Here is a 12,852-nt window from a genome sequence, read left to right on the forward strand (position 1 = left end):
CCTAAATGCACTGAGTTGCCGCCATGTGATTGGCTTATTAGAAATTAAGTGTTAACGAGCAGTTGGACAGGTGTACCTAATAAAGTGGCCGGTGAGTGTATATATGTAATATATACATCACAACTTTACAAACTTACAAGTTGTGATGTATATATTACATATGCATATTTTTTCTTAGAGAAGTCTTTTTCTGCAATCCTTTTAAACAAGCCATACAGAATGGCACAATATATCATTTTATCATTGTCATTGCAATGTGGGTGCGCAATCATTGCAAGTCCTGCGATGTAGGAGGCAAATAAAATCAAAGTGTTATCTAAAGACTTAACCTCTAAACCAGAGGTTCTTCACCTTTTCGACTTTAGAGCCCAATCTTAAATGGCCCAAGGCCCATTCAGATATTAACAATGTATTATCCAAATCTTGGTTTGATTTGTATTGTTTTTGCATTGTAACTAAATGAAATACACAGTTTAACAAGCAAATCTTGTCAAATAAATTAAAAGACGTGATAACATATTTTATCTTGTAACCTGCACATCCAACAAGGAAAATTAGCAAACAATTATTTGAACAACTTCAGTGGTCAGTCAGCACAGACCAGTCAGACCTAACAACATAAAAATAATTAGTTTGTTTAACAGACATTGCTTGTCATATTTTGTGAAAAACTCTAGATGCTGTTTTAGTTTGGAGGGCTCAGTGCTTCATTAGATAGTCCTGTGGCTAGTCCACACTCCACACACTGAGCTCTTGGCTCTGCATTGATTCTCCTGCTCACACAACCATATTTGATCAAGTCTCTAACATATACTTGCATAACATTTTGGTCTTTTTTGGTGGGCTGTCTTCATTTTTGCCTTTAACTTTACATTTAAAATATTTTAAAATCCCTAACTTTCACTAGCACCTGGTTCAGTTTTTACTTCTACGTATAAAATCTAAGTTGTTAAATTCGATTCAGTTTCAATTCAGTTTATTTATATAGCACCAAGTCACAACATACGTTGTCTCAGGGCACTGTACACAAAAGAACAATCTAAAGAAAAAGAAAAAGCCAGCAGATTGCACATCTGAGTGGCTCTACTATGGAAGAGCATTGCATTCACCAAATAAAAGAAAGGACTTCCGATCTCGTAATTACAAGAAAAGATGAGGAGCTTGGATTTTTAACAGGTACTGGATGTAACAATAGAAACTATTGTTTTGAGTTAGTGTGTGGTGCAGAATGCACGAGTGCCCAGACCGAGCTGTATAAAGTTTACCCAACAGAGTCTAATAAAGTTATGACCTGTAGGGTTGAAACAGGACCAGGTCTGTGCTGTTTCAGGTGCGTTTCAGGTGCATTAGCTTCTTCTAGTCAAGAAGCATCCCACACTGGTGTAATTGCTCCTGCAGGAAGAGAGGGACTTTCAACAGGTCAGAGTGGGTTTTTCACCTGAACAACCGCAAGGACTTTAGATACCTGCACGATGTTGACTAATATTAATGCCATCTATCGTGTTTTGATCTGACAGTATTGAACGGGACTCTTATTTTGAAAAACACAGTTACTGAAATCAGAAGGAAGTTGACAGTAATGTGAGTGCCAGTGTTATGTTTGTGACAAAGCCGAATTAAACAGAAGTAACTCATGTAGACTGATGTTCTGGTGGATTTATTGACAAACCAGCAAACACAACACCATTATATTAGCTAAACTCAATATTTCCCAGTGTCCCATACCTAAGAGGAAATAAAACAATGTCAAATCCGATAATGCGGTCACGTGTAGTGTTGGTCAGCATGACTCTCCTTAGCTTTTCTCATAACTATGACATGTTTTCTCATCATTTTGAGATCCTCTCTCATAATTATGAGATCGGGAGTGATTTTCTTTTATTTGGTGAATGATCTGCTGTGGTGAGAAAGTGCTTTGCAACTCAGCCTGAAAAGGGATAACCGTAAAACCAATGCTATCCCAAGCCCTCACAGCCCACAGCAGAAAACCTGATTTTTCTTTTGAAGTCCTCGAAGTGGCCCAACGAATCTCCTCACTAAGCTGTTGAAACAGCTTTTATTTTGACCGGATGCTTCTGCCAGCAGAAGCGGGCGGCTTAGTGTCAAAACAGCTCAAACTTTCATTTCGTTTCATGTGAAACTTCTGGGACAATAACGGCAAGGTTTTTCCGAGAAGTGTTGTCGGCGAGCTCCCCAGCTGTGGAGGAAGACAATGAGGATCTTCATAAAAACTAGGCAGATGAGCAAATTCACACAAAACTGGAAGAAAAGAGGTAAAATACGGTTAGCATAAATGCTAATAATAAAGTGTAAACAAAGATAAACAGAGGCAACACGTTAGGTGGTAAAGCAATTCACCGTTTGCACATGATAGAAGGAAACGGACTCAGGTCCCAGCGCAAGAAAAGCAGCAGTAAAAGACAAGAATACGTCATGCAGACAGAAAACATCTTTGTAACAAAAGCACATCAAAGAGGTAAGATCAGCAGGTTCATTGTCAACAAGATGGCAACACAAAAGTGTTATTCACATCATCTGTTGAAAACTACTGTATTTTTTCATATCACAGGATAAAAACAAATGTTTTTATTATGTCCTGATTCATGATGACAGGGCAAGCGACTGGATTCAGACTGAATTCCAGTAGCTCTGTGATCTGTGGTGGGCGCAAAGCGTGCCCAAAGCCTGATGACGGCGGCTCGTAACTCCACAGTATTTCACAGTGCATCTGTCGCTGCAGCAGGACGTGTGAATAAACTGCATATGCTTAACAACCGGCGGTCAAGCGGGACCTGATCTGTGAAGAAAAATGTAGGTGGCAAGCTCAAATATTTGAGGATAACAAAAAAAGAGGGAAAAATATCTAAAAAAAAAAATCTAAAAGGTGGGCTTGTAAAATAAACAGTATTAATCCACAGCAGACGCTGCTGCAAAGTTATTCAGAGCAGCTTCAGACTGACATTTACAGCTCGTCACATGAGAAATGAGCTGAAGTTCAGATAAACTGTGAAACACAGTCAACGTTTTGTTGTGCTGACAGCTTAACTTCAAAAACAGAACTTCTCTTTTATATGTTTGCAACTATTTTTGAAGGCTCAGCTTATCAACTAAATTTATCAGCAAAAAATAAATAAGTGTTGAACTGAGTTTTCTAAAAAGCTGCAGTGGTGCGGTTTCTATTCCTCGTCTTAAATATGAGCCTGTTTGTATAAAAATATGAAAACGTGTCTGATTCACTCTGTTGCTTATTTGATTATTCAACATGCTGAACTGTTCCAGAGTTGCTGGGTTTTTTGTTTTTTTTTGTGTGGTCAAAATAAAGAGTGGACTGAAAAACACATTTAAGCAAACGTTTCTGCTGTGTCAGCATAATGGGGACAGAAACTGTAGCTTCAGTGCAACTGAGGAACCGAGGTCAACAAAAACTCAGCAGGTGGGCTAGAAGACCACTGAGACATTAGCAGAGTTAAAAAGGAGACGACATCCAAAAGGCCAGCTGGATGAAAACATCTCACTTTTTGAGTCGCCCACAGCTAAAATGTGGAAAGAGTGATGTTTTTGTCCCCATCTGTTTATTTGCATGTCTGTTAGCAAAATATCTCCTAAACCACAGGCTGGATTTTAATGAAGCTTTCAGAAAATATTTACTGAATGCATGTCTACAACTGATCACCTATGAGAGTTCACCCTATTCAAGATGGACGACACAGCCAACGGACACTTGGAAGCTGAAAAATGGCTGTAACTCAGACAGGTTTGCAGGGACTGACATAAAACTCTGAGCGACATCAGCTGAGATTCACTCACCACACATACTCCGAGCACTAAACACTGCACAGCATCCTTACGTAAAACTTTGTCATCAAATGCTGACATCAAACCTGATCATCTGTTAGAAAAATATCACATGAACCACTGGACAGATTTTAATAAAACTCTCAGAAAGGAGTCATTGTATGTTTGTCTACAGACGAATAACTTATGGACTCGCCCTAATTCAAGATGGCTGCCACAGCTAACAGACCTTAGCAAACACTTCAATGCATATAACTTTGTTAATTTTACATATATTGCGTTAATATTTGATGATGGTAGTAGCTGAGGGTCATCCTCAACTTGTGTTTTGAAAGCTAACATTTTGTGAGCTCTACAAACAACTACTACCACTTTATTTCTCAGCTTAACATGATTTTAACATGAAGGCAGGCATAAAAATCAATGTGTTTAACAACAACTAGGTCTTTTTTTTATCATGAGTCTGGCAGCAGATAGAAACATGCTTAACAGCTATTATTTGTGGACGTGTTGCAAAACTTCTCACTTAACTTTCTCTTTCAAAACAGGAAGCATCGACAAAAACTGGATAGCAGCACTTTCTCATGCAAACTAACAACGCTGCCCCTTTGGTGTTCAAAAGATTAAATTGTCCTGTCGGCAACGTGGCTTTGCATGTTCAAACCAAAACTTCCTATTATGGCGTACAACTCCAAACGAGCCCCCCCTCCAAACAAACTAATCACCACAACTCTGACCCACTTGGATGATATCTATTTATAGCTCATCCCCACGAAAACGGCAGCACACATGAGGAATTCCTCACGACTTCCTGCCGGAGACAACGCAAACACGGGTTGCAAATGAACAGGGATGCTCCTGCTCTCCGTGTTCTGGAATGTTAACACGGTCGCGTTAGATTTCCCGGCTAACCCCCGCCCCCGGCTCCCTGCCGGGTTCAGCTCAGGGGTCAACAGATGAGGTTTTGTGACCACGGTATGTGCATTTGTTCAGCTTTTTACACCCATTTACATCCTCTCCGGGGATGCGAGCAGCATAAAGTGCCTTGTTAGCACCTACCCTGTGCACAGTCTGCATGAACTTGGAGTCACAGCTGAGGATTCTGAGTGTCAGCGCCCTGCTGCGAAGCTGTCATTAAGACACACATCATCTCCCACACACACATATACACACAGGTCCTAATAAAAAGAAATGTCAGGGTTTCTTCTCCCTTCCTCAGTCTTACAAAGTCAGTGTGTGCCATTTCTCAAGCAGCAGATATTCTCTCAGCTGACAGCCTGACAGCATGGGTCTGCTTGTGATGAGCCAGAGATTCTGTTTATAAATGGGATGGGATGATCTGGAGTTGGGCCCAAGCCTCTTAAACCAAGACATTAAACTAAAAGAGATGCTTTAAGATAATATTTGAAAAGAACACGTTGAAGACTAGGTGCAACTGAATATCACTACAAAAATGATAAGAATTGAAAAGGTTTCTGAACCATATGTAGGAGGTATGAGAAGATAAAAAATACCCTTCAGTTTTGATTTTCAAGAGAAACTTCTGAAATCTCATAGAAGTCGATGAGAGTTTGGTTGTGCTCACGCTGCACTCTGTGGGTTTTGACAGAAAACAGTAAATTCAGAGACACACTGAGTGAAAGAAGAATAAAAGCAACATTGTTTTAGGGTACAAAGTTTGTAGGATTAAGAAGCTTGCAAAAAAACTGACAAGTGTTGACAAGAGGATGTCCCAAATCAGATTTTTTGGCTCCCGATACAATCAGATTTCATTAATGATTAGTCTTTCCAATACCGATCCGATAGCTTTATTTCTTTCCAAGTGACAAGGTTGGTAGTATTAAAGCGAGCCCTGCTGTTCCCACCATGAGAAACATCCAGTTTGCAGATTTTGCAAGATGCAGTTTCAGCATCATTGTTTTAAGTGTTCCCACACTGTGGACATGGTTGCATACTTGTGTGCGTCTTGACTTCTTAACATCAGTTGTAAAGCATGATGATGCTGAAAACTGTTGTGAAAACTGGATCGGCCCGATCACATGACTAAATCAGATTCTACCCGATTTTCAAAAAAACGTCCATATCTGCCACCGATACTGATACTGAGTATCTGATCGGGACATCCCTAGTGTTGACAGCTCAAAACTTATGCCTAGTTCCCACGGCAAGATTTAAAAAACTGTCGGGTGATTTTCACGATCTGGAAGACCCCACACATGACGTTAAAAAAAGATATAGCAGGTTTGGTCCTACAGATTTTACCCACAAATAGAGATGCATGATATATCTGCATTAATATCAGTATCGGCCGATACTGGTCATTTTTTTGAGAATATATGTATCAGTCCAATAAAGATATTCAGAACTGAGCTGATATTAACGTCCGATATTGATTTCCCACTTTTTAGCTTTGTGCTTCTGTTTTGGGATCTGTTTGATCGTGATAATGATACTGACTCTGCGTAGCCAGGAATAACTGAAGTAGGGAGCCATGTCAGAGGTCTGGTCGTTTATTTACGGTATCAAAAAAGACCAATGTGTGTTTGTGTGTATATGTATAATATAATTTTTGTGTTTGTATAATATTGGTAAATATCGGTTATCGGCCATAACAGCAATAATTATATCGGATATCGATATCGGCTGAAATTTTCATATCGGTGCATCCCTGCTCACAAACATTCAGATGTCAGACAGGAAATCTCGCAAAATCTCGAGACCAAACATGAGTTCAGAGTAAATCACGTGGCAGTTGCGTTGTCTTCTGTATTTTGGATTCCCCTCCCTGGTTCCTTTCTGATTGGCTACACGTCACATTCAACAGGCTCGTTTGTCCTCGGGGGAACACCGCACATGTTGGACCAAGACAATCCAACATGAATATCATCGATTTGAGATTGGAGCAGTCGCAACGTCCTGAGCCGACCGGATCACTCTCAGCACACCACACACGGCTGGAATATCTAAGATTATCTTTAGAGCCGTCATAATAATCAGAGCGTCTTTAAGATTGTCTGAAGGGAAAAATCGGGTCAAATATGCTGTGTGGGCCAGGCATAAGTGTTAGTCATCAAACTGAAATAAATACAAATTTACAATATAACTGTGTAAAAACTATTACAGATGTCAAAACGTGGGTTCAGTCATGTAATACCATTTTGTGAAAGATAATACCATTTTGAAAGATGTTTCTGCTGTGAAGTATGTCTGAGCCATAGAGCGCCACAGAAGGCTGGTTTTCTCCCTTGTCCTGCCAAAATCCCTTTGTAGTTTATGTGGAAATGTTGACAATGTTTTTTGTGAATTTTCTCTACGCTGTAGGATGCTGCAACCAAAAGACGTAGCACACCATTTCCCATTGAGCCGCAGGAGTATCAGCAAATAAAAAAGTGACAAAACCAGAAGAATAACACTTGAATAGTAATGAGTGCTTGTCAAAAGGCTTCTCTTACTAGGTGGTCCAGTTCTACCAAAATGACAGCTCAATTTTCTTCAAAAAACTAAGAAGTATAAAAGGAGCCCCGGAACAGTTTTTTTAGGCTGATATGAATATGAAAAGCACCCCTCTAGGCTTTGTCAGTGAGACAAAGAACATGGCTGTGAAGCTGGGAGACGAGCCCTCAATCTGGCTAAACTCTCTGTCCAGGACTTCTTCTGTTAATTTCCCCTCAGTGGAAAGGAACTCCCTCCCTGTCAGGGACTTTTCTCACCTCAGGTCTGACTGCCTGGGTTTGAGCCAGACATCTTTCAGTGAATCTCTGGGATATACATCATTGACCACCCCTGGATAAATTTTGGTCAAACGGCCATCTTTATACAGATTACTTTTTTTTTTTTACTAAAATCTGCCCCCTGGTTCATGGGATATTTTGTTACAAGTCAGATGGTGATGACTTAATGGTAAATCGTGAAAGAGTAGAGCTCAGAGCATACGTTGTGAATTACTCTCGGCTTTAGCAACACCTGATTTTAGCTCAACGCCTGTAAAAATTGAGTTGGAGCCATTTTTGTGTTAGATGATGTCCATTAGCCGAGTGTCCATCTTGGAATACATCGATGTTAAAAGCTAAGCAGTTGTGGATGTATATTCAATGACTTCTTTCTGAGCTTCATTAAAATATGTTCAGTGGTTTATGAGATGTTTTGCTAACAGAGAGACAGCTGATGCCAAAGTTAATGGCAGTCTTAAAAACAGAAGCACGATCAGTTAGCACAGGTGTTGGCCATTCCACTAAGCTACCAGCCTAGTGCGCCATATTCCTAACAGCCAGACACACTAACAGATATGGGCAAAACATTACCTCCTCTTGGTTTTGGCGGCAGGCGATCAAAAGCATTTCCTAAAATAGATATCTATATTGTTTACAAACAGTGCTCATTTAAACGTGCATATACATCAACAGAAGCGCACAAAGAAGACTACACCTTGACCTCATTACGTGAATAGGCCCAGCCCAGAGGAACAAATGTTTGGTGCGATGCCGCTGTTCAACGAGCTGAGGGTCACTGTCTATCCCATATGGCAACGGCTGGGATGTGGCCTCCTGGGAACGCAGGCGTTCTGCAGAGCAGAGCTGCACAACGGCCTGCTTACAAAAACACTGCAAGTCCTAACACGCAGCCCATTCCAGGAGAAGAACGACAACAATCTGGTGGAAACACACACACACCAACACACACCTTCAAAGTGGAGAACTCAAGCCCAGTGGATAATGTAGCATAAAGCCATGAAAACATCTGTACAGTAAACAGGATGTGAACAACCGACTGTGATCTTTGCACACAAGGCTCTAAACAGCACAGACTTTCTAAATGAGTGTCCAAGTTAAAAACAAGTCAAAAACACATTGAATTGTTTTGTTTCATACTCAAGAGGAAGTTACTATTAAAGTTACAGCTAAGATTTAAAAACTCGTGACAAAAATCTCCTCTGACAGGATTACAAGCAAACACTTTCCAACAATAGATGGTGAACAGGTCACAACTAGATTCTGTGAAAATGAAGCACACACACACACACTAACATCAAAGCCTTAGCCTGTACTACTTTAGCAATCCACTGTAATACCCACAGACGTATCAACAATTTCATTAAGCAGACTAAATCAAATGTCACACACACACACACACACAGCAGCAGCAGCAATCCCTCCTTCCCTTGGGGTCAGTGCCCTTCAGAGTCTCACAGTCCGTCCAACACGCTCAGGTGTTCACAGGCAACGTGCAGGAAATGAATTACCTGCATGGCCTAGCCAATTATTTCCCAGAGTTCTTGTTGCCAAACGGTGATTGCTCAAGATAGAACAGATGACACAATGGGCCACTTCAGGTCTACGACTGAAACACAGAGCCAGCCTTGACTGCTTGACATTTCTGAATTGGATTTGCCATTTAGAGCGGTTTGGTGTAATTGCAGGCAGCACATTTTGTAGCATGCAGTCTGTAACACAGGGAGGCAGATGAAGGTGGCTGGCACCAGAACACTGGGGTGAGACTAGGGGTGTAAGAAAATATCGATACACTGAAATATCGCGATATTTCATTTCCCGATACTGTATCGATATTCTAAAGCCCTGTATCGATTTTTTTATTAAGTTTTAAAATGTCAACTTTCCTGCCAGCCGTTCATTTTATGTTGTAGTTCAGCCTCTGATCACTAGTTGGCAGCAGTGAGCCAGCCATTTGGCTACTCTACCTGTTGAGGAAGAGGCTATTGTTAAGTGTTGGGTGACCATATTGTAAATTAATATTAAAAACTAAAAGCTGCAAAAAATACATTTTCAAACTATTTATTGTCAGATTTAGTCTAATAATTGAAAACATGGATGAAATAAGTAATATGAAACAAATAAAATAAAACATACAAAGCAGAACACAGCTAAATGTATCAAAAGTATGTCTATGTAATATTAGAATTTTCTGAGACAATGAATTTTGGTTTTTCATTTTTTTTCCTGTAAGAGGTTTTTATTTAATAGAATTTTTGGACAAAAAAAATCGCAATATATCGCCTTGTTTACAGTATCACAATATATCGGGATATATCATATCGTGACCCCTCTGTCATGATATGTATCGTATCGCCAATTTCTTGCCAATACACAGCCCTAGGTGAGACAATATTAGGTTTTGAGTGGCAGGTTTACTGGTAACTTCAGCCTGACTAGGGGTTTTATTTGAACATGTTAAGCAGCTATGGGCATGCAGACTAACCAACGGTCCTAGTTTTACATACAGAAAAGTGTCATATACACATCAAAATCAAAGCAACACATCCATTCATCTTCTGCTACTTATCCAAGGCCAGAAGCAGAGATCCCACAGACCTTCCTCTCCAACAGTTACCACCTCCAGCTCTTCCATTGGGGTGCAAGACCAAGGTAAGCTGAGGGATATGATCTCTTCAGGGTCTGCTCCGAGGTCTCCTTTAAGTGGGACATGTCTGAAACATATCTCTTCGAAAACATCTGAATGGCTTCCAAAGCAGAGGTCCAAAATCCACCTTCACTGTCAGCGTGAAGGAGCACTGCCTCCAAGTTCCTACTGGAGAGACTCATTTGTCGTTTCTGTACAGGTGAGTCCACTTTTAGCTGCTTGTGTTTGTGATCTCATCCTGTCAGGCATTACCCAAAGCTCATGATTAAGGCTGACACAAACAATTATTTTTATAGTCGACTAATAACCGATTATTTTATTTCGATTAGTCGACTAATCAGATCACACGTTAATTGAATATAAAAACATACAGCTTATCGTGCCAGAATGCAGCTGCTATTATATAACCATGGTTAGATTTTTAGCTATATGCTAACTAAAAATAATTGCTGTGGATGGCAAGTTCTGCCTTGCAGATATTGCACAGGTTTCTCTTTCGTTTTCCTAAAATGATCCCACACTTTTGAGCTCGGTTGCCAGGTAGCCATGATACCAGAGCCTGTCTGTATAATGTCGTGACGTCCACGGTAAGGACAGAAAGGCAGATGTGGCAGTGGAAAGTGTCAAAGCAATCTGGAGAGAAAAACAAAGTTTTTTTTTTTCAAAAACGACCAATCGACTATTAAATTAGTCGTTGACTAGTCGACTAATCATGGCAGCCCTACTCATGATGATAGGCGAGGGTTGGTACATAAATCAATTGATGAATCAAGTTTTACCTTTCAGATCAACTTCCCCATTAGCAAAGTAAAAATGTCATACACCTACTCCAGTTTCAGCAAACATGATCCAAATTCCAAGGCCTCAACCTACAACTGTCACCCAACCCACAGTGCACAGGTCCCTCCTGCAGGCAGTGGGTCCACAGGAGGGCGGACCCCTGTTCGCTCCTGTTTCAGTTTTAGTAACAAGAACAAACAAAAAGTCCATATAAGCTTATAAATGAGATAACATCTGGAGGACAGCATAATACTCCACGCTTATCACATCTGTTCCATTTCCGGCTCTTCTTTAATACCACCAACTCCACAAAGTTATGAGTCTGGTACATTAGTATCGGCTGATATTTGTGAACCAGACTCAAACCCTTAATATCATCTACATAAAAAGAAAAGGACCCCTCTTCTGTCAGTCAGGTGTCCAAAGGCTGCCTGATGAACATAATGTTGACAGATGATTCAGTGATCGACCAGCAGTGACGGATAGAAACCTCAACAGATTGCAATCTTTGCACAGCATGAGATGTGCAAAACCCCATAAGATGACTTGCCATTGTAACCACGGCTAAAGATGAAGTTCCCACCAACACATCTGAGGATTTTACCCCTCGTCAAACCACACCAGGTCTATGCAACCAGACACTGAGTGCGTTTGGTTTCATGTTCTTAGTGTTAATAAAATGATAGAGGAACACAGAAGCTGTGAGCTAACAAAGAAACATGCCTCTGCTCCTGAACTGCACGGCTTCATGTTGGGTTTGTTTGGCAAACAGAGCCTTGTTTGACAGAGAGCATATCTGAAGTGCTTTAAATCCCAGCAGTGATTAGATCAGGTTTGACAGGAACAGTCCTGGTGTTTCTGATTTGTTTGTATTTATTGAAGCAATCGGCGTCCCTCTCTTCCCAGAGCCCTACCTGAGCAGGCTGGAGAGCGGGTGAGAGGAGGCGCCGTGGCCGCCGCTGTTGCCGCCTCCAGCGGTCCCAGACAAGCCGCCGGTGGACTGTCGCTTCCCGGACAAAAGCTTCTCCACCGCGGCCAGGTTCCCGGTGCGCGCCGCGTCAAGAAGCTCCTGCTCCTTCCCCATCGTTAATCCCAAAAGAAATGATAGATTTTCAGAAGAGGAGGTGAGGGGGGGAAGAAGGGGAAAGGGGGGTTGGTTGTGGGGAGTGAAATTCCTCTGCGACCCGCTTCTTCTCCCTCCTCCCAGCTTCAGGTTATTCCAGAGCTGCTAATGTAGCAGGAAACAAAAGCTCCCTCCGCCGCTGGACCAGTCCGTCCTGATCCACGCTGATACTCACGAGGAGGAGGGTGGGGGCAAAGTTTCGTTCAGCAGCACAGCACCATTGTCGAGTAAACTTCCTCTGGCCACTCTTCCGACCGTCGTCCGTCACTTCCTCGAAACTGCCCTTTCTTTCTTCATTTCCAATGAAACCCTTCAGACACACAAGCGAATACACCCCCCAACCACCGCCGCCCCGAGCTGATTCACAAACAAGCTGGATGCGCATAAACAAAGATGGCGCCGGTTCAGAAAGGCACGATTACTCCCATCCAGTGTTTTACAGATCTGTTCCTGTGTCACTTCTCGGGTTGACCGAAAACTAAACAATGAGGAATATTAGTATTTTTATTTACTTAGATAACGTGCTGACGATAGTTTATATGTGATTTTTTTTATTACATTGATCATTATTTATAACAGTGAATGGATTGTGACCCACCACTAACACCTGACGGGTCGGGGTTTTGTCACCTGGGTAAAGTCCACAAATGTGGGTGTGAACAGGAACGTCTCACCCAGTCTGTCACAAACTAGTTTAAAGGTAATCCAAACTGTAATGTTTAAAATGTTTTTTTTTATTAACTTCTGTGATTCTGTGAATAAATAAGTGTGTTCTCACA

The 12,852-nt window shown here is 41.3% G+C and overlaps 1 protein-coding gene across 11 annotated transcripts in view; it reads right to left on the reverse strand.

The window, feature by feature from the left end:
- anks1aa (ankyrin repeat and sterile alpha motif domain containing 1Aa) overlaps window positions 1–12,364 on the reverse strand; it is a 105,970-nt gene extending 93,606 nt beyond the window's left edge. For 4 of the 11 annotated variants that reach the window (XM_014010512.1, XM_014010516.1, XM_014010514.1 and 1 more), the window contains exon 1: window positions 11,865–12,360. In XM_014010512.1, the coding sequence (XP_013865966.1) occupies window positions 11,865–12,034 (170 nt within the window). In that variant the 5' untranslated portion in view covers window positions 12,035–12,360. Of the gene's footprint in view, window positions 1–11,864 lie in introns of all 11 variants that reach the window. The other 7 variants (XM_014010517.1, XM_014010521.1, XM_014010515.1 and 4 more) reach the window with 5 other exon arrangements.
- Window positions 12,365–12,852: the final 488 nt, after the last annotated feature.

The sequence above is a fragment of the Austrofundulus limnaeus genome, unplaced genomic scaffold (assembly GCF_001266775.1).
Source record: "Austrofundulus limnaeus strain Quisiro unplaced genomic scaffold, Austrofundulus_limnaeus-1.0 Scaffold70, whole genome shotgun sequence".
Lineage (NCBI taxonomy): Eukaryota > Metazoa > Chordata > Actinopteri > Cyprinodontiformes > Rivulidae > Austrofundulus > Austrofundulus limnaeus.